This window comes from Vombatus ursinus, unplaced genomic scaffold (assembly GCF_900497805.2).
Source record: "Vombatus ursinus unplaced genomic scaffold, bare-nosed wombat genome assembly UNPS02000582.1, whole genome shotgun sequence".
NCBI lineage: Eukaryota > Metazoa > Chordata > Mammalia > Diprotodontia > Vombatidae > Vombatus > Vombatus ursinus.
The window spans coordinates 20,435,562-20,456,469 of NW_020940360.1; the positions used below are offsets into that span (position 1 = coordinate 20,435,562).

Below are 20,908 nucleotides of genomic sequence, written 5' to 3' on the forward strand. Positions count from 1 at the left end.
CTCTTAACTATTTCTAGACTGGCCCCATTTCATTGTAATGGGAAGCTCCCTTTCCTAATGTATCTCGGCACCTGTTCTGTGATTTATAGCCTGAGATAACTGGTACATGAGAGCTTAAGTGACTTGCTCATGGTTACATAGGTACTCTAAGTCAGAAGCAAGATCTGAATGCAGGTTTGCCTAACTGCAAGGTTGGCTTGATACTCACTATGCCAGTATTGTATAAACTAGATGAGCCATTATTACTATAGCTCCTTTGCTAAACACATTACAATAATTTCTTCAAATAGAAATCTCTAGATAATAGTTATTAGAAGGTATTTATGAAATGTCATTGAAATTCAATTCCCACTCCTTAAGATAAATTATGAAATTAGATGAATTTGGCTAGATTGCCTTTAGAAAGTAGTACAGTTCTTTTAATCATCCCAAGTTTCTATCTGAAACAATGGCCTATATTTCTTTAATGCCAATATTCTTCTGGTATTGCTGTATTTCTGTAAATCAAAGAATACTTCACTCTCCAAATAAATCAAATTAAGATTTTCTGGAAGGGTAATGGAAAGGAGCAAAGATAGTGTGAGTAGGTTCCAATATACTGTAAATGAAAAATTGCACAGAAAAAGCAGGATAAAAGAATGCAACCAAAAACGTGTAAAAAAAAAAATTGGGCAATTTCATAGGAAGAGTAAGGATTAATTGATGGGCATCCTTCATGATCCACTGGTCCTCCTACTCTACCCCCCCAGTACACAGGTTGACACCTGGTGGTAGATTTATGGGAAAGCTAGAGCTGTATAGGATGGATGGCATGATTAGATTACAGTCCTCTACTGTTGGATACCTTTGTCAGTGAGATGTGATCTATGGAGGCAACACAATAGATAGCAATTCATTAGGAGTCAGAAAAAAACAAACAAACAGTTTTAAATTCTACCTCTGACATTTATTAGGTGTGTGGATTTGGGTAAGTCAGTTACCCTGGGGATAAAATAGCCTATCTCATCAGCTTGTATCAAATGAGATAATATGAGTACTTGGTAAAGCTTGGAGCTCTTTATTAATGCCAAATATACATAGTAAAAACAATTATGTTGGAGTACACAGTACATGTAACTTATCTTAATAAAGAGAATCAATAACTATTAATATTTTAATTTATAATTATTAATATTTTTGCTGATGATTCATTTTAAAAGAAGCCTTAAGCAATATTGTACATTTTCAAGAGATTAAACAAAATTTGATGAAATATGCAGGTAATAGAGAGACAAAATTTTTTTCCCTCACTTTGAATCAGGTTTATTTCAACCACCAAAACTTAAAAAATAATCATGTTAATACATAATTAATTACACAGGTTAAAAAAAAAACTCGATAATGTTTCTTATAAATGATTTTCGTGTTATGTTGTTTACTGAGTTATTTTAGGGGGGAAAAAAACTGTGCACTTGGCTGCAAAATGGAGAAAACTCACAGCAAAAAGTCCTATTGTTCTATCTCTGTGGAATCAGCCACCCTTTGTCGAGGTCATCACCCCAGTCCCTCTAACATGAAATTTTAAATTGTAATGGAAAAGAGCAGATGTCATATCTACATCACTTGTATCCTTCTAGAGAACCCAAAATTTAGAGATGAAGCTGATTTTAAGTTCATTAGGGGAGTCCCTCAATGTCCCTGCAAAATAAGGAGCATAAGGGGAAGGGAGACCTCAATCAGGAGGTGGAAAAGGAGTTAACACTGTAGTGCTGCAGTCCCAAACACATGGCAGATCAGTTCTAAGCCCAGAGGAGCTGAGGCTCAGCTGCGGCTGGTCTGGATTCTAAGAGGTCAAGTCTTGCTTCTATACCATGGGTAATGATAAAAATAGCTGCTACAATACTAACAAAGCTGAATTGTACAGCTTCTAAAGAGAATATGAGTAATAGCATCTTTAACTCTTTCAGTTATAAAGATAAAATATATAACACACATACATATTCTACAAATCACAACAGTGGGGAAAAAACAAGGTTTTATTTTGTTTTCATACTACAGTGACAAAAAGTCACTAATATACCAACAAAGCTGAATGGTACAACATATTTCAAAAGATAAAAGAGAACATAGTCAACATTTGTTTTTACTTTCTTTTAACTTTGTAAGGTCAAAATATACATATACATTCTACAAACCACAAAGACATATTTAGAAACACCAAAGAAATTAAAGTACAGCCCCACAGTCTTAAGGACTTTTTATAGGAACCAATAGGTGGAAAACTCCATCCATTAGATATTGCTTAGGGCAGCCACCCCAGGGAGGACTTTGCCTTCCAGAAGCTCTAGACTGGCACCACCCCCAGTGCTCACATGGCTGACCTTATCTTCAGTGTTCCATTTGGCACAGCAAGTGGCAGTATCCCCACCACCTATGATTGTGATGCAGCCTTTAGTGGTGGCCTCTACAACATTGTTCATTAGCTTTTTTGTTCCCTGTGCAAAGGTTTCCCACTCAAACACTCCAACAGGGCCATTCCACACAATTAGCTTGGCCCGGGCCACAACTTCAGCAAATTTCTTGCTGCTTTCAGGACCACAGTCCAAACCCATCCATCCAGCAGGTATGCCAGACTGCACGGTGGCTTCACCAGCATTGGCATGCTCATCAAATTTATCTGCAGTGACAAAGTCAACAGGTAGGGTTATCTTCACGCCCTTCTTCTCAGCCTTAGCCATCAGGTCTTTAACAATCTTGGATCCCTCTTCATCAAATAGAGAATTGCCAATCTCCATGTTGGAGACAACCTTAAGGAAAGTGAAAGCCATCCCACCACCAATTATCATTTCACAGACTTTATCTAGCATGTTATTGATCAGCTGAATCTTGTCTGCAACTTTAGCTCCACCCAAGATGGCCAAGAAAGGTCGCACTGGGTTCTCCAGGGCTTTAGCAAAATACTCTAGCTCCTTCTTCATTAGGAAACCACATGCTCTCTGGGGAAGATTGACTCCAACCATGGAGCTGTGGGCCCGGTGAGCAGTGCCAAAAGCATCATTGACATAGACATCCCCCAGCTTGGAAAGGGAAGCCCGGAAAGCTTCTACTTGGGCTGGATCTGCAGTGATCTTTGCCCCAGATGCATCTTTGCCTTTTCCTTCCTCTTCCACATGGAAGCGGAGATTCTCCAGCAGGAACACAGAACCATGAGCAGGGTTTGCACAGGCTTTCTCCACATCAGGTCCCACACAGTCCTTCAGGAACTCAACATTTTTGCCAAGTAAGGATCTGAGCTCGGCCGCCACAGGCTCCAAAGAGAATTTGTCTGGCATGGGAATGCCATCGGGGCGGCCCAGGTGGCTCAAGAGCACAACCGACTTGCAGCCATGATCCAGGCAGTACTTGATGCTAGGGATGGCAGCCTTGATCCTCTGGTTGTTGGTGATCTGGTTGTTCTTCATGGGCACATTGAAGTCCACCCTCATGACAACCCGCTTTCCCTTCACATCTACCTTGTCCAAGGTGAGCTTTTGGGAAAGGGACATCTTCTCGGGGGCACCGGGAGCAGGAAGGCCCACGGGGCTGCTTCGGCTGGTTCTGCTGCAACCTACTTCAAAAGAAAAGTAAAACACAGCCAACAGCTTTTTTGACTTCCTGTTAACGTTGTTTCTAAGGTCAAAATATGCACATGTGTTCTACAAATAGCAACAATGTGTTCAGAAACACGAAAGAAGCTGTTCAAGCGGGGTCCTGCGGCCTGAAGGACAGTGCAGGCAACCCACAGGGGCTCAGGATCTTCCGGAGACCCTCCTCGGGCGGCAGCGGCGGGGACTGAACCCGCGGAGGCGGCGGCGGCCAACCGTAACCCGACGGCCGTTCACCCTGCCCGGGCTCGCGCGGGACTCAGGCCCGGCAGGCCGGCTCCAACCTCGTCAGGCTCGCGGAGGGAGCTCGCATCATTAGCCCAGCTCTACCTCCATTCCCCCCACCTCCCCAGGGGCCTACACACACAAACCGACAACCTCACCCGCTCAACCACGCCGGCAGCCAGCCACACTCAGCTCTTCTCGCGGATGCTGAGCCAGCAGAGCGCACTCCCGCGGACGCCCACGAGAAGGCGGGGTCCAGGCGGGAGGTGGGGCCAGGGCCTGGTCGTGCGCGTGCCCTGGAAGGCAGTGGGGGAGGGGCGGCGGCTTAGTTCCGCGCGAAGGGCTTCGCGCTGGGGCTGCCGCCTCCCGCGCTCCGTAGTTCTTCCGTCTGGCGCTGGCGACTTCTCTCTACTTCGGAGCGGGTGAGTAGTGGAGACTTTCAGCTGCCGAAGGTTGGGGCGCAGTGACCTCCATAGTCAGCATGCTGGCCGAGCTCCTGCCTAGTCCCCTAAGTGCTCCCTCGCTCCTAGGGCCCCCCCCCCAAGGCGCCTAGGGGAGCCTGGGCCGAACCCCGCAAACCAGCGCCCTCCGCCAGCTCCGGCTTCTTCCTTGATCTCTGGAACTGTCATCCTTTCCTCCTTTCTCTCATCTTTCCTAGCCTTTGCGCCTTTCCTTCCTACTTCTTTCCCTCATTTCCTCTTTTCTTTCCTTTAATCTTACTATCCTTTCCTCCCTCCTTTTATTCTTTCCTCTTCTCCTTTCTCCTTCCTTGACATTCTTTCATTTTCCTTTCCTTTAATTCTTCCCTCATTTCTTTAATTTCTAATCCTTTTTCCTTCCTCCTCCCTTGATTCCCTTTCCTCCTTTTCCCCATGCCTTTACTTTCATTCTTTTCCTTTCCTCTTTTCTCCCCTTCCTTCTTACACCTCTTTTGTTTTTCCTTCCCTTCTTTCCTTCCTGTTATCTTCTCTTCTTTCATTCCAGTTTGAAAAACGTTAGTGATAGGCAACTAAATATCTCCTGAAGTAGTCCCTTCAACTTTTGGAATTGTTAAGAGAGCTTTTATCTTAAACTGAAATCTTCCTCCTTTTCTTCCCTCCTTTTCTCTTTGCTGTCTCTTAGTTCCCTCCCTCCCATCCTCAGATCTCTGTAGCAACCTTTCACCTCCCTAAGGCACACCTGGTCTTCCTACCCCTTTATGAAACTCAGTTTTGAGTTGTTACTGCCTTCCCCCCTTCCTCTAATGGACCAGTGTTCGTAGTATTGAGAAATATCTCTGTGTTATTGCAGTTATATATGACTTTAGCTAATTGGGAAATTGAGATGGCATCCCCATAGTATTCAGTTTTGGAATCATTAGGTGACCAACTCTTGGAATCTTGTTCCTAAGTTGAGAATTCCCTAGTGAATAGAGAGGGAAAGGTTATGACCCACAGCCAGTTTCTTGTGGCTAGCATGAACATGTTTTCCTCCCTCAAAATTCGTGGCAATAAATAGTACTAAATTGCAATTGTGCAGAACAAGCCACTAACATTTATCAAGTAGCAAGAATGTGCAAGGCACTGTGGATGGGACAGTTAAGGTCTTGTTCTCTAGGAGCTTATACCTAATGGGGGGGTAGGCTTCTACACAAATATAGTATCTTTTGGAATGAGGAAAAATGCATAGGAAGGAACAAACTAGAAGCTTGAGAGACTGAGGAGGGGAAATCAAGTGCAGATCACAACCTTTTCATTTTAGAAACAAAGGAGTTAATAAATGGCATTAAAATTTGAAACAAACCATTAAGTGATGACTCAACCAGTTTGTTTAGGTTTTTTCAATGACCCAAAAAAGGTGATAATGATCTAGATAAGTGATAACATATAATATAATATAATATAATATAATATAATATAATATAAATATAATATAAATATAATATTAATATAAAACAAAAATATGCCAAAAGAGTACAAGTGCCTAAAGAGATAAAGGGAAGTCTCACCAAAGATTTGGCACTTAACTTGGATAGAAAGAATTTCAAAAGAAGGGAGAAAAGACAATAATATGTGGTGTAGCCTATAGAGAGAATCCCATTTTACAAAAGGAAATTAAAAAAATACCTGTAGGCAACAAACTTTCCTTTATTTTAAATCTTCTCCATCTACTAGCTCTTATTGATTTGGCTTCCCCAAGATGACACAGCCTCCTCGGCCACCTTTCTAGTACTGGAAGTACATTCACTTCCTCTTCTCACTTCCGAAGGAGAGTTGGAATACTCTGTTCCTCGTTGCCAATTCCAGACTCTTCTCCCTTTCTTCACCACTCAGTGACCTCTCTTCCTTTGAGGTTCATGCTATCCATATCTACCAACCAATCAAAATCCAAGGGCAGCTAGGTGTGCAGTGGATGGAGCACAGTATGGACATAACAGAAGTTAGAATCTGTCATAGGACTTCACAGTCATGGGAATGGATTGGATAGGGATAAATGAATGGCTTTTAATAGACTCTCCTATCTTGATAATCTTATGCCTTTGTATATTATTTTTGTTTTATTTTATTTATTTCCTTAGTCAAGTTTTTGTTTTTTTTTAAATCCTGGCCACATCTCATTTGAATTTAAGAAAGGAAAGGATTTGTTGAAACCCAGGTGTTCCAGAGGTTCAGAAAGTCAAGCCTACTCCTGAGACTTAATAGCAGTGAAAGAGCAAGAACTAAAGTGTATCTCTGAGAGAGGGATTTGGGTGTGTAGCTTCAGAAACTGCTCCCAGCCTCAGAGACATGCTTATTACGTAACGTAGTGGCTTGTATGTATGACATGATATATGTGAAAGGCTTTCTTTGTTGTCTCAGTTTGTTGACCCACGTAGGTTTCTGAAATTGAATGTTTTGAGTGATTCTGTCTTTCAATTCCCGAAGCTAGTTATTAGGGACTCAGAGGTATATGGCATATTATCACTCGTGGTTGTTTTCTGCTCTTCATTCTCTAAGAGGACCATGACATCAGAAAGGTGATGTAATGACATGCAAGTGAATTGGATTTAAGTGAGAGAGGGCTGTGCAAAGTCACCATCCTCACTTTGTCTTCCAGAGCCCTCTGGGTTAAGGGGCAAGATACAGATCAGGATGACTGGAGATGGTCCTATCACTTGTGGTAGTGGAAAGGTAACAGTGCAAAAGAAGGCTATCATCTTGTGAAGCTTTCATTATCTAGGTCTAGCTTCTTGGATTGTTCAGAGCTGGAGTTCTTGCATAGCCATCTCAAACTTCAGTTCCTCTTTCTCAGGAACTGCTGTTAGTTTCAGATTATGGGGTCTCTTTCTTTATAAAGAGGCTAGTAGTAACAGCTAGCTAAAGTGCTTTAGTGAACATTTGTATAGTTCAGTTCAGATAGTCCTTTGGAGGCCATACTGACACACAGTTGGTCCTTTCAAATGTAAGCTTTATCCACTTTGCAAGGATTTCACTTATTTATTTATTGCATTAATATTAATAAAATGAGTCTATAGTTCTCTTTCCCTTTTTTGCCTTCCCATGTCTTGAATAGAAGAATCACATTTTTCCCTTAAAAGGAGTTTATTAGAATGTCCTCTACAAATTATTGAGAATTTTAGTGATATAGGTTTTAATTGCTCTTAAACATTTGATAAAATTCACTTTTAAATCTGTTTGGAACAGGGTTTGTTTATTTTGGTAGCTCTGTTTATGACTTGCTTAAATTTTATTTCTGAGATTGTTTCATTTATTTTCTCTATCATTGTGTTAATTAGGATGTTTTATAAACTATTTTCTATTCTGTTTTTTTTTTTGGCCTTTAGTTGTATTTAGTAGTTTGATTTTCAAAAATTAAATAATAAATAAGTAACTAAATAAAAACATACATTCACTGTTTTCTTTGAATTTAACCTGTTCTCTTTTTTAAATTTTGGTAATTTGTTTTCCTCACTTTTTTGATCAAGCTAGTTTATGGCTTATCAGATTTGTTAGTCTTTTTTTTTCTTTTTTGACTAAGCAGTGGAGTCAAGTGACTTGCCCTGGGTCACACAGCTAGTAAGTGTCAAGTGTCTGAGGCTGCAGTTGAACTCAGTTCCTCCTGACTCCCTGGCCCATGCTCTATCCACTGCACCACCTTTGCTGCCCCCAGATTTGTTAGTCTTTTTTTTTTTCCTAGCCAGAGACAAGGTTTATTAGAACATCTGTCATATTGGGCAGACTCTTAAGGAGTCTGAACATTAGTGAGCTATTGGCTAGATTTTAAGAATCTGAACAATTGGGGGGGGCAGCTAGGTGGCGCAGTGGATAGAACACCAGCCCTGGATTCAGGAGGACCCGAGTTCAAATCCAACCTCGGACACATAACACTTTACTAGCTTTGTGATTAAGTGACTAGCAAGTCACTTAATCCCACTGCCTAGCCAAAAAATAAAAAAATAAGTAAGAATCTGAGCATTTGGCTAGATTTTAAGAATCCGAGCACCTTAATGGAGATGAGATGGACCTCATATACAGAAAGACTGTGGAAGGGATCTAGAAGTGACCAAGTAGTTTGGGGTGACTGGAGGAGGGGTCTAAGGGATCTGAGGAAGATCTTAATGGGAGTGGCCAGTAAGCTGGGGTGAGCAGGAGACCAGGGACCTGGACCACATGGCCAAGGGAGAATGGAGTCTAGATAGGATTAAGGGTGGGAAGTGGCCAGGGGCAATTGGGATGTAACCAAACAGAATTTGGAGATTGGTTGTAGCCATAATGAAAGGCTAGTTGATAGGATAATAGCTTCTGGTGAATGCCAGAGATTTGGCCAGGTGGGGAAATCCCGGTTTCTTCATTTTGGGGTCCAGATCCCAAGACATGGTCTTTTCCTTTTAGGGGTTCAGACCCCATCCCCATCATTCCCCCCTCAAAGGGGACCCAAATTCTTTTGGGGTAGCAGATGAACATCCTGGCTTTTGAAAGTGCTTCCTGCTGGCAAGGGGTGTAGAGCTGTCCCTGCCTTGACAGGGTTCTAAAGAGGTTGACTGGAACCAAGGCTGCATCCAGGGGATGATGGGGGGACATTGACTGGTACCCACTGTTTGCTACCAACTGTAGGTGAATGGCCTGTATTCTGGAAGACAGAAATCTGACAGAAAAGACTGCAGAGCCCAGATATAGGGAGAAGTAAACGTGTAAGAGCCCCATTAAAATCATTTACATTTGACCTGCCAGATTATTTGATCTTGTGACTTTTTCTAAAGTTTAAGTAACACTTTTACAGGTAGAAGTTTTCCACCTGGGTTCAATAGTTAACACAAATGAATTTTCTGGGGACTGCCTTTGACTTCATTTATCACTGAATCCTCCCCAAACCAAACTGAAGATGTTTCTGATTTAATTTCAGTTATTTGGGGGTATTGAATGACTATTTAGGTTAAAATAGCAAGATCTCACACACTTGCATTTATCTTTTACTGACCACTGGCTCTGATTATAGAAATTTGCTATAAAAGGATAAAGCAGGGACTTGATTTAGGGCCCAAATATGACAGGATAAAACATCCTTAGCTGTGTTTGAATTCAGATAATTCAGTTTTCCAACCATGCAGTATCAAATCCACCTCATAGCCAGACTCAGGAATAGCCAGGTGGGTAACATTCCTTTTCAAAGGAACATAATGGGGAAACTGAGCCAGGAGGATCCCATCTTAGACTGAGGCTAAGATTGTCCTCTTAGCTTTTCCCGATGCTGACTTAGCACCAGTATCACATTGTCTCTGAGTAGCTTGTGGTATTTCTCTCATATGGTGGATTATTGATTATCAATGGATTATTATGATCCATCAGACAACTCAAAATAAAATCCCATGAGCTTTTATGGTAGCAAGTTTCACTAATCTCAGCTTAGGAAAAAAACTTTTCCCAGGACTTGTATCTAAAGTATAAATTTATCCTGGTGTAAAACGCCAATTGTTAGAGATTATTTCTATATACTTGCAAATTCTCAGCAAGCCATAACCTAACCAAGGTTTTTTGGCAAGTTTACACATTAAAACAATAACTAACAATATCTAATTATTTTAGAGCAGTAACCAAATTGTGAAAAGTTGCTTGACATAACTGATAAAAAAAGTTCACCAATTTGAAACTTGAAACGAACCCATTACCAATCAGGTGACTTCAATTTTGTTAAATGCATTTCCAAATTACTTTACACAGAGAATCAACATCTCATCATTAACAGTTAAAATTACAACTTTATAAGAGAGTGCTTACCCGAGTTTGGAGGCTAGCTTCTTTACCTTCAGCAGGATATGCTGAACCTGGGTGAAACTTCCAGGCAAAGGTTGCCTCAGGGCCTAAGGCCATTGCCAGTGGGGCCCATGCTGTAGAGGGTGAATTCAGAGGTGAGGAGGAGGGTGAGGGTAAAACTCTCTTCTCCCATGAGAGGGATTAACAGATACCGTCTTGACTCTAGGGAAGGGAGTGGGAGAAGGGAGTGACCAGGGTTGTAAAGAGGTGTTTCAAAACTCCTTAATGATCCATCATAAAACTTCCAGAATCTGCTAAGATGTTTTTAGCTGTTCTAACTTTTCCCTGTAACCTCCATGTAGAGGGAGGGGAGTAAGCCTCAGGGAACCAGAAAGCACCTGCAGTTTTCCCAATTCCCTAGAGCTGAGAGAATTGGCAGAATTGGGCATACACTTCTGGACAGGGCGTCCATCTTTGTCCTCTATGCTATGGAAGGTGTCCAGGTCCATGGCCTTGAACTGAACCAGTGGACTGAGAACCTGAGAGCATCAGGCCGAATGTGAGACAGCCTCATAACTGTCTGCCCAAAAAGCACCTCCAAGCCTTCCTAGGTGCTTGGAGAGCAACCCCAACTGCAGGGCAAGAAAGAAGTGGGGGAGGCTTACACACCTTCCAGTCTTGCCTGGAGAAGAACTTGGGGTTAGGCAGCTTCCCTGTACAGGCCACCAAAATGTTAAGGTTTAGAGGTTAGGGGTATTGGGGTCCTATGAATGAATTTGACCCAAACCTTCTTTCAGCCAAAGACAAGGTTTATTAGAACATCCATCATATTGGGCAGACTCTTAAGGATTCTGAACATTAGTGAGCTATTGGCTAGATTTTTAAGAATCTGAGCATTTGGCTAGATTTTAAGAAACTGAGTCCAGATTTGTTTCCTAGTTTCGTTTCCTAGTTCTGTAGTTTTCATTTTGCAGTTTTTCTAATTTGAAAGATTTCTATTGTATTTTTTTAATTTTCTATTTAAAAAATTATATGCTCAATCAACTTACTTTCCTGTTCCATAATATGTAACAACTGATATTTGTATACCTCTTTTAGGTTTGCAAGGCTCTTCACATATATTAACTTATTTAATCTCCACAGCACTATGAGGTGAGGTGCTGTTATTATCCCCATTTTACAGATGAAGAAACTCATCTGCTCAAAGTCACACAGCTAGTAATTAGAATTTGTACTTAGGCTTTCTAGACACTAATTCTGTGCTCTGTGCACCAAGTCTTCTAGCTGACTCAATATGTTTTCAGAGTGAAAATTTTCTCCAGCGTGCTGTTTTAGCTGCATCCCATAAATTTTGGTATCCCTATTGTTGTCATAATCTCTTACACTACATAGCTATTTATTGTTTCTATGAGTTGTTCAGTGAACTACTCATTCAGAAAATCATCAAATAATCTCCACTCTTAAAAAAAAAGAACAAGCAGAGGCATTTATTGAAATGGTGCCAGAAACAACAATTATTAAGTGTACTCTTACATAGTAAAAGACACGCTTTATTGGGAGAATGGATATATGTAATCCATAGGGAACACAGATAGAAGACTATACAATATAGGGAGCACTTGTGGCCGGGGGAAATAGTGGAGTAGCAACTCATGCTTCTGACACAGAGCTTTTGAGGTTTTCCAAAGATGTATCATACTGTTTCTGTAAGTCCTGTTCTCCACTGTACTGGCATCATAACCACTGACTGATATCACTTAAGTGTATGTATGCTTGGAATGAACACTGCTTTCCCACACAGTTTCCCAGACACTGTTAACTGTCTTACACTTCTGACTCATATGAAATGCCTGGCATTCTCCAGGGAAAGAGCAAGCCTTGCTATATGCTTTTAGCCCCTCACAGCTTTTTTTGAAAATTAATTTTATAATAATTATTATAATTATATATAAATATATAATAGTATATAATATATACTTATGTATAATAATTATAATAATTAATTATTATTTTTTTCAGTTAGCAAGCATTTGTTTTATGGGGGATCATAGAGGGAGGACACCCTAGTAACAAATAAGCACAATCACACAAAATAAAGTCCTACATTAGCCATTTCCAAAAATATGTGTCTCATTCTGTACCTTGAGTCTGTCACCTTTCTATCAGGAGGTAGGTAGCTGCTTTATATTGATCCTGGAGAATGGTGGCTGATCTCCGTATTGGTCAAAGTTAAGTCTTTTAAAGTTTTTTTGTTTTTATAGTTTGTTATTATTTAAATTTTCCTCCTGGTTTTGATAATTTTATTATGCAAAAGTTCATAGAGAGAGATGGAAGATAAATGAGAGAGTGAAGATGATAGAGGGAGTAATTTACTAGAAAAGATGGGATAGAATGGGTTCACTTGTGCAGGTAGAGAGGAGTTTGCCTTGCCAAGGAAAAGGATCAGCTCATTATGTGGGACTGTGTTGATGGAAACGAAAGTATCAGAAAGCATCTAGGGAAAGTGTATTTAGGAGGAAGAGGAGAGAAGAGGAAACTCTTAGCAAATAGTCTCAATTTTTTTTTAATGAAATATAAAGCAGACTTCTCAATCAAGATGGTGGGAGAAAGTGAACTATAATTTGAAGAGAGATTTTAAAAAAGCCACTTTGGTGAATGAGATAGTGAGTTAATTAGAGAAGTATAAAAGGATTGCCTTGCTGCAGTGAGGGCCTATTTGAGATTATGCAACATAAATTTTTAGTGAATCCGGTCAGGAGTTTTGTGATTTTCTCTAGCTTTATTCAACAGAAATGAAGTCAGATGGTGAGATTAATTGGGGGCTAACTAAGGCTTGGCAGGGTAAGATCAGCATTACAATTAAGGGACAAGAGATTCAAGAGAAGAGGATGGTGTATACTTGAACTGGCTCACTAAGGAGTAAAGGAGGAGAATTTAGCCAATGGTTTGATGATGGCCTGGCAAAGAGCAAAGGAGTCAAGGGATTGGAGGTCATAGTAAGGATAAGGAACATAGTTTGAGATTGCAAGACAAAGGGAGAAGTGTAATAACAGCAGGTTAATTCATAAATATGGAAGTGGAACATTTGTTGGTGATGGTGATATTATAAGTATAACTGTATTTGTGTGTAGTTGAGGTGGGGTGGAGGAGTAGGCCGTGGAAAAAGTGCAGTTGGAGAAACTGGCAGAGAAGAGTGTTCGAGAGAGTATCATTATGTATGCTGAAGTCCCTAACATAAGGGCTGGAGTTGGAGAGGAGAGATAGTCAGGAGAGATAGACTGTGAACCAGTCCCAGAACTAGTTGAGGAAAGAAGGAGAATGTCCTGGAGGTAGTTAGACAACAGCTACCAGAATTTTGATTGGGTGGTTTGTGGATTGAGTGAACCTCAGTACAAGTCACTGAGTGCTAGACGTAGACAGAGAGCTTGGAAATGGCAATGGGAAGCAAGCAGTATTACAACTTCCCCATCTCCTGTGAGTGAAAGTACAGTCAATACTGGAAAGGGTGGCTGGCTAGTGAGTGTCATCAAGAGGGAGACAACTCTCAATGAGATCCAGAATATGGAACGACTGAGAAAGGAGAAGATTTAAAATGAAAGTTTGTTATCTACTCAGCAGGTATTCCAGAGACCCCAGTGGAAGGGTTGGGGTTGTTTTAGAGTGCAGTACTGTAGAGATTGGATTGAAGGGAATTGGAATAAGAGAGCTGACTGTTTACTAGCATTAGTAGAGGTTCTGCCTCAGGGTGATGTCTTCTTGGGTGTTAGCTCAGTTAACAGGAACCTGTGGGGGAAACTATTGGAATAACTTTTTTCTTCTGTCCCTGCAGTCAGGCCAGGCTAGGAGATAGGTGGAAGGAGTAAAAAGGAAGGTCTCTCTGCCCTCTGCAGGCAGCAAGGGCTCCCTGTGAGTGAGCATGTACAGACCCAGTTACCCTCTATATAGCATGCCTCAGCATACATCATTTCACATGCCATCCAGCTGTCTGATCTGGCCATCTTACCATTTTTTTTCTCCCTCTCCCTTTTCCCTCTCCCTCTCCTTCTTCCCTCTCCTTATCTTCAGGCAGCTTCCCATTAGTTTGTTTTTGTTTTTGTTGTTTGTTTTTATTTTTACCTCTTGCAAATTAGTGCTACTCTTGGAAAGGGTGTATCAATTAATTGCCCTATGGGTCAATTAACCATACTTGTGATTTCTTCAATCATTCCCTTTTCTGGTCACCATTCTCATTTATGGGTGTTCTCTCTCATTACAATTTAGGGTCCTTCATGGTAGGTACTGTCTCACTTTTGTATTTGTGTCTCTAACAGGTAATATAGATGGTGGCACATTTTAAGTGCTTAATAAATGCTGTTTTACATTCACTTACTGAAGTTATTTATTCATTGATTGTTTTCCATGTATTCTTTTATTGGTGAACCAGAGCCAGGCCACCATGATTCCTAGACACCATTACATTCTTATAGTATCCTAGTGCCATGGTTGTCATCCACCCCAATTCTTTCAATTTGTATGAATCTTTTTTTTTTTAAATTCCAAAGTATGTATTAAGTGTATGCTCTGTGCATATGCCCTTCTAAAGGCTTGAAATACAGACACAAAAACAAAATCATTCCTGTTCTCAAAGACCTTATATTCTAATGGGAATATAAAAATTTTTAAAAATATAAAATATATATATATATATAAATGTGTGTGTGTGTGTGTGTGTGTGTAGTAGGGAGCTTGACAGTACTGAGCTGCTGTTGATGAAATGAAGTTCCCTGGCCCAGATGAACTTCATTTTTGGATACTAAAAGAAATGGCAAGAATTTTGATGGTATATTACTGAAACACTGTGAGTTATATTTGAAAGATCATTGAGACGAGAGGTTTAACAGGACTGGAGAAGGGCAAAACTTCCAATTTTTCTTTTTTTAAGAGAGACAATAGAGTATACAGGCACATAGGCTAGTGAGCTTGTCTTCAATTTCTGGTGAAATTTTAAGATGTATTTAGGATGTATTGTTTAAAAACATCTTGAAAAGGGAACAGTAACCAGTCACTATGGCTTCTTCAGGAACAACTAATGTTAGAATAACCTTATTTCCTTTTTTTTTTTTTAAAGCATTTCTAAATTGGTAGATTGGGGAATGCTGCTGGTATTACTTACCTAGATTTTAGCAAAGCATATATTTGATTAAGACTCCATACTCTAGTGGAAAAGAAATGGGCTAGATCATACTAAAATTAGATGGATCCAGAGTTGATTGAATGGCCAGACTTGAAGAATAATTATTAATGTTTTAATGTTAGCTTGGAAAGAAGTTTAAAATAGAGTGCCTCAAGTATCTCTGCCCAGACTCGTGCCATGTGACATTTTTATCAATGATTTGGATAAAGACATAAATGACATGCTTATCAAATTTACCTATAGCACAAAGCCAAAAAGGCTAGCTAATCATTTATTGCATGGCAGAACCAGGATACAGAAAGATTTTTAACAGGCTAAAGCATTGAGCTGACTCTAACAAGGATGAATTTTAATGAATATAAATGTAAAGTGTTAAACTTGAGTTTAAAATCCGTTTCATAAGTTCGGCATGGAGAATACATGAAAGAGACTAAAAAAGACAATGGAGTTTTAGTGTACTGCAAGCTCCCTATGTCTTAAGTGTAATATGGTAGTTAGGCCAATGTCTTCTTAGATAGTGTTCAAATACAGGATATGATATGGAAAGATTAGATAGAATCTTTTATACTCTTCTTACGGAAAAGATCAAAACGTGGGCCAGATGATAGTAAAGTAGGATGATTTTGGAACTGATTGAATAGCTGTATTCAAAGAATAGTCATTGCCATTTTGGAAGGTGTCTAGTGGAATGTCACCAGGATCTGGCTTGGACATTTTTTTTCAGTGACTTAGATAACATATACTACATCCTTATCAAAGGTATAGATGTTATGAAACTGGGGGGTACTTGTCTTACAGGATGACAATCAGGATGCAAAAAAGATCTTAAACCCAATTTAGATGAAATTAATAGGGATTAACATAATCACTTGGATTTAAAGTGTTGACTTCCCAAGAAGATGGAAGAGGGATGCATAGATAGCAGCTTAACAGGGAAAGAAAGGAATTTTTTTGTAGGCTGAAAAATTTGTTAGTCATTAGGATGATAGAGCAGCCAAAAAAGCTAATAGAATTTGGGCTTCATTAAGATTCATGGCTCCTAGAAACCAGAAGGTGATTTTTTTCCCTTTATTTTGTTCTTACCATATTTGTAGTACTGTGTTTAGTTTTGGTAATCACAGTTTAGGAAGGACATTGATAAGCTAAGCTAGAGAATGTCTAGAGAAGGGCAACCAAAATGGTGAAGGTCTTTGAATTTCATGCTGTATGAGGATTGATTGAAACCACTGGGTTTGTCTTACACTAAAGACAGAAGACTAGATTGGGGTCAGGGTGGGAAGGAGGGGGAACAAAAGATAGTTCTTAAGTATTTAAAAGGCTCCCCCCACTTAGAAGCCTCTTAAACCTGTTCTGTTTGGCCCTAGAGGGCAGGACTATTCAGATAGGGTAAAATTTGTAAATAGTTAAACCTAGCCTTAATGTAAAGAAAAATCTTGACAATTAAAGAGTATTCGAAAGTGGAATAGGCAGCCTCAGTTTGTAAAGCAAAGAGTCGCTCACTTTTTGGGTATGTTATAAAAGGAAATTCTTTTTTGGGAATACAGTGCACTAGGTAGTGAGTGTGGTCCCTTCCAACTCTGAAATTCTCTGTTTTCATTAGGCTGGCATGGCAAGAAGAATACTTTCTAGGCATAGCAAACAATGCAAACAGAACTTTACTGGACAACGTCAGGGAACTGTTTAAAGTAACCTAGTTTGGTAGGATTGTAAACTGTGAAGGGAAATATTATAAGATAAGCCAATTATGGAATTTTGAAAGTAGGTCATAAAGGCTCCTAAATGATGATTTAAGGAATTTGAGTTTTCTTTGACATTGAATGAAAGATTTTGGTTTTTTTGTTTTTGTTTTTGTTTGGTTTTTGTTTGTTTTTTAAGCAGGGAAGTAAGATGATCAGCCTGTGCAATAAGAAAATTCTTGGCAATTGTACATAAAAAAGATTTAAAAAGTAAGGAGAGATTGAAAACAGGTAGACCATTTGGAAGGGAAATGTAGTAATCGTGATAGAAATTATATCCAGGAGGATAGACAAAATTTTTAGGTCTTAAAATGGGCAAGTCTTGGACAGTGATTGGATGGTTATAGGTAGTAAAGGAATGGAAGAACTAATTCAATTTTGAAGCCTGCAAGAATGTTGGCATCATTAACAGAAATAGGGAAGATGCAAGTAGCAGATGTTAGGGGAAAGATAATGCTTTAGTTTTTAAAATATTAAGTTATAGATGCCAGTGAAATATACTGCTGGTGATGTGTAGCAGGTACTTAGAGATGAGAGTCTGTAGCTCATTGGAGAAGATGGGGGTAGATTTGGGACTCTTACATATTGGAGGTCACTACAGAAGAGCATGATGGGAAAAATATAGAGAATAAAGGACAGAGTCTTGTATAAATAGTACCTACATTTAAGGGAGAGAAGGCAGAAACTGAGCCCACAAAGGGTGTAGTGAAAGAACAATGAGAGAGATAGGAGGTGTGGCATTTAAAAAGTTAGAGAGACACAGTTTCTGGGTAATTTCATCATTTTATTAATAAGGGCATCATGTTTATTAATAAAAAGATGGTCATTTGAGTGTCTCTCTTAGACCCCTCATGGTGGTGGTGGACTCACAGTTTATATACTCGTGGAAGAGCAGATGTTCCTGAAGGGGACAATCAACTCTGACTGGTTAATAATTAATGAGAAAGTGAATATTACAATGGGAGGGTGGGCTTTGTTACAATGAGGGTCTTGGGGTACATGACTTGGATTACCCAAATCTTGGTCAAGGAGACTTATCAATTTCCCTATCACCTGTCTTGACAAAAGGGAGAATCAACTCTTCCCAGACTTGTATGAGCAAACACTATGGCCAGGAATGCTCCCAATAGACTAAACTTAGAATTTCTTTTACTGTCTTTGATTAGATCTCAGCCATCCACGCTGGGTAAGTCTTTTAGAAAGATTTCCCACACTGGTTGGCTTCTGGATGAGGGAAGGAAGAACCTTGGTCCTAATGCAATAATTAGTTGTTAATACCAGAGGGAAAAATCAGTTCTCACAGAGGAGAATTGTATTTTAGAAGTCAAGGGAGAAGAGATTGTCTAGAAAAAAGTAGTGGTCTTTAGTGTTAGTATTAGATGATCCTGGCAAGTCAGGAAGTATAAAGGACAGTAAATATTTATGATGGTGATCATTTGAAAGATTGTCACATTAGAATGAGAGGTGTTTTTTTTTTCCCTGCCAAACAAGAAAAAAGTCACATTATTTGATTTAATATGCATCCTGAATATGGTCCCAAATCAATAAGGACATTAAAATATCAACTGTAGGTACACAATAAACCATATCTGCTCTACCAACTCATCACAGGCTTTTAATGTAATATTAGTTGAAAGCTTGTGAGAATGGTTATAATATTGCTTTAGTTAATTTAAAAAATTAAAGGACCTCTTTCTATACATTTATAACTATTGTACTTTCAAAAAATATCATTTAGAAGTGAAAACACTCGTTCTCTGACTTCACTGTGATTGCCAAATGCAAGAGACAAGTAAGAATGAACATTAGAGATGAGAAAAGTTATGGTAGTGTGTTATGTCCTTTATCTAGATAAAAGATGGTCTGATTTGGCATAATTAATATTTTTCTATCTGCGTATCTTATGGCATAATTGAGGGAGAGATTTGAATAAAACTAATTCATATTGGGGCAGGTAGGTGGTGCAGTGGATAGAGCACCGGCCCTGAAGTCTGGAGGACCTGAGTTCAAATTTGGCCTCAAACACTTGACACTTACTAGCTGTATGACCCTGGGCAATTAACCCCACTTGCCTAAAAAGAAAAAAAAAATGTTAAAAAAAACCATTCATATTAATAAAATACATGTTATTCGTGATACTAAATACTCTTAAATTGGCAGTTGCAAGTAAGATCCTATCTCATTTTCTCCGTAAAGTGCCTACCTTGCATGGGTAGGTAAATAAATATAATAAGAAACTTCTTCCCTTCCATGGCAATTCTTATAGCTTGCAACTCTTTATATACCATGCCTCTCTTTCAGTGAGGAATTAACACTTAATAGCCCCTGGTTAGGCATATAAAAATAAATTAGAAAAATTACTCTAAGGATATAGTGATCACAATTCTAGCTCTATTGGAAAAGTTGTGGACTTCTTTGAACATTTTTTTGAAATTTAAGGACTTCAAAAAAGAAGTAAAGAGATCAAATGCTAACATTTAATCTTTGCAGTAAAGCTTGAGGAGATAGAAATGTCAACTGGTATCTTCTCATTCTAGATTTTGGAAATGAACCTCATCTAAAGCTCATTAGAAGTTTTAAGGGAAGCTGGTTAGGTGCAGATAAAGATTCTCTTTCTAGAGCCATACTGGGAAAATGAAACTGCCAGGAGTTTAGAATGCATTGCTAGTGGTTATGAAGGATTTTCAAGCTACTACTTGAAGATAGTGCATTTAGAAGAGAATGTCTGGTTTGAGAAGTAAACAGCTGGTTCAGAAAATATCTGAGAGAAGGATTTTAATTTCTGGGTCATGCCTTTTTATATAGGATTTTTATGGACTCTTGCCTAGAAATGGGGTCTGTCTAATGAAGACCAGTTAAAAAAAAATTTTTTTTTTTTAGAGAATTATAAATCTGATCAAGAGGACTTTTAACTGAGAGAAGAGGAAAAAAGAAAACTGCAAATACATTTGCCAAATCATATTTCACAACATTATCAGAAACAATATCACAGGAGCCAGTATCTGGGAATAAGAGCAGCAGTAAAATACATGACTTTGATATCTGTAAACAAAAGTACAAAATTTGGGTAATAAGATTCACAGAAGATTAACACAAGCACATAAATTCTATCTCACAAGTCTTACTGGGACTTTAGTTGAATTTTTTTTATGATTAGAACATGGCTAAGAAGAGTATGTAAGGACCAGATCTGATAAAACGAGTGAGAGAATAGCATTGCATGTTAAGAAATAGTGTAGTATACTCATGGAGAAATTCATGACTAGATGTGGGGGTCGTGAGCATGATGGAAAGATTGGTGAGGATTGACAGACAGAAAAAAAATTGAAGTAATTATTGTTTTAGTAGTATACTACTAGCCAGAAGGAGAAAATAGATAATAAGTTCAACAAACAAGGGGCAAGTGATGGAGTATTTAACTACCATATACTGGATCCCTTTCTGTGCTTTAAAGCAGAGCAGCAACTTAATTTCTCAGCTTGTCTTGATGGTGATTTTATTTTCTTAAAGGTAGAAGAATAAGAATATTCTGCTGTTTTGAACCCAGTACTGACCAATAAGGAAGAACTCATGGCTGAGGTATTATGAGACTATGGAATGAAATGTAAACATTTCATTTTAACTTGATGGTTAAGGAGAAAAAAGTTGGTCATAGTCTGATGTGTAACCTAAAATTTGTGAGGGCAGAATTTAGATTTTCTTTTTATTCATCAGATATTTATCTAAATCATCATAATTGTCGTCGTCATCATCATCATCATCATCATCATCATTATAATATATACTACCTCCTTTAGGGGTTACAGAGTTCTTTCCTCACAGCAGCTTTGCTAGATAAAGAATGTAGGAATTTTATAGAGAAGCAAATTGCTTAATTCTGAAGGGGAGACGAAGAAGAAGATGGAGTCCTGGCCCTCAAAGACCTTTCAGTCTAATATAAGG

At 39.0% G+C, this 20,908-nt stretch overlaps 2 protein-coding genes across 4 annotated transcripts in view; one reads left to right on the forward strand and one right to left on the reverse strand.

Moving 5' to 3' along the window:
* Window positions 1–1,997: 1,997 nt before the first annotated feature.
* LOC114037604 (phosphoglycerate kinase 1-like) lies at window positions 1,998–4,074 on the reverse strand. 2 transcript variants are annotated; one of them, XM_027854539.1, is made up of 2 exons: window positions 4,007–4,074; window positions 1,998–3,586 (listed from the first exon to the last, which is right to left on the reverse strand). In XM_027854539.1, exon 2 carries the CDS (start codon window positions 3,522–3,524, stop codon window positions 2,271–2,273), a length of 1,254 nt encoding a protein of 417 aa, XP_027710340.1. In that variant the 5' UTR covers window positions 3,525–3,586; window positions 4,007–4,074; the 3' UTR covers window positions 1,998–2,270. The 2 variants fall into 2 exon arrangements, with proteins under 2 accessions (XP_027710340.1, XP_027710332.1); XM_027854531.1 differs by having other exon boundaries at window positions 1,998–3,589; window positions 4,007–4,059.
* A 117-nt stretch (window positions 4,075–4,191) lies between these two features.
* MANEA (mannosidase endo-alpha) overlaps window positions 4,192–20,908 on the forward strand; it is a 90,921-nt gene continuing 74,204 nt past the window's right edge. The window contains exon 1 of one of the 2 annotated variants that reach the window (XM_027854560.1): window positions 4,192–4,270. The gene's annotated coding sequence lies outside the window, so the exon portion shown is untranslated. The remainder of the gene's footprint in view (window positions 4,271–20,908) is intronic. The other variant, XM_027854552.1, reaches the window with a different exon arrangement.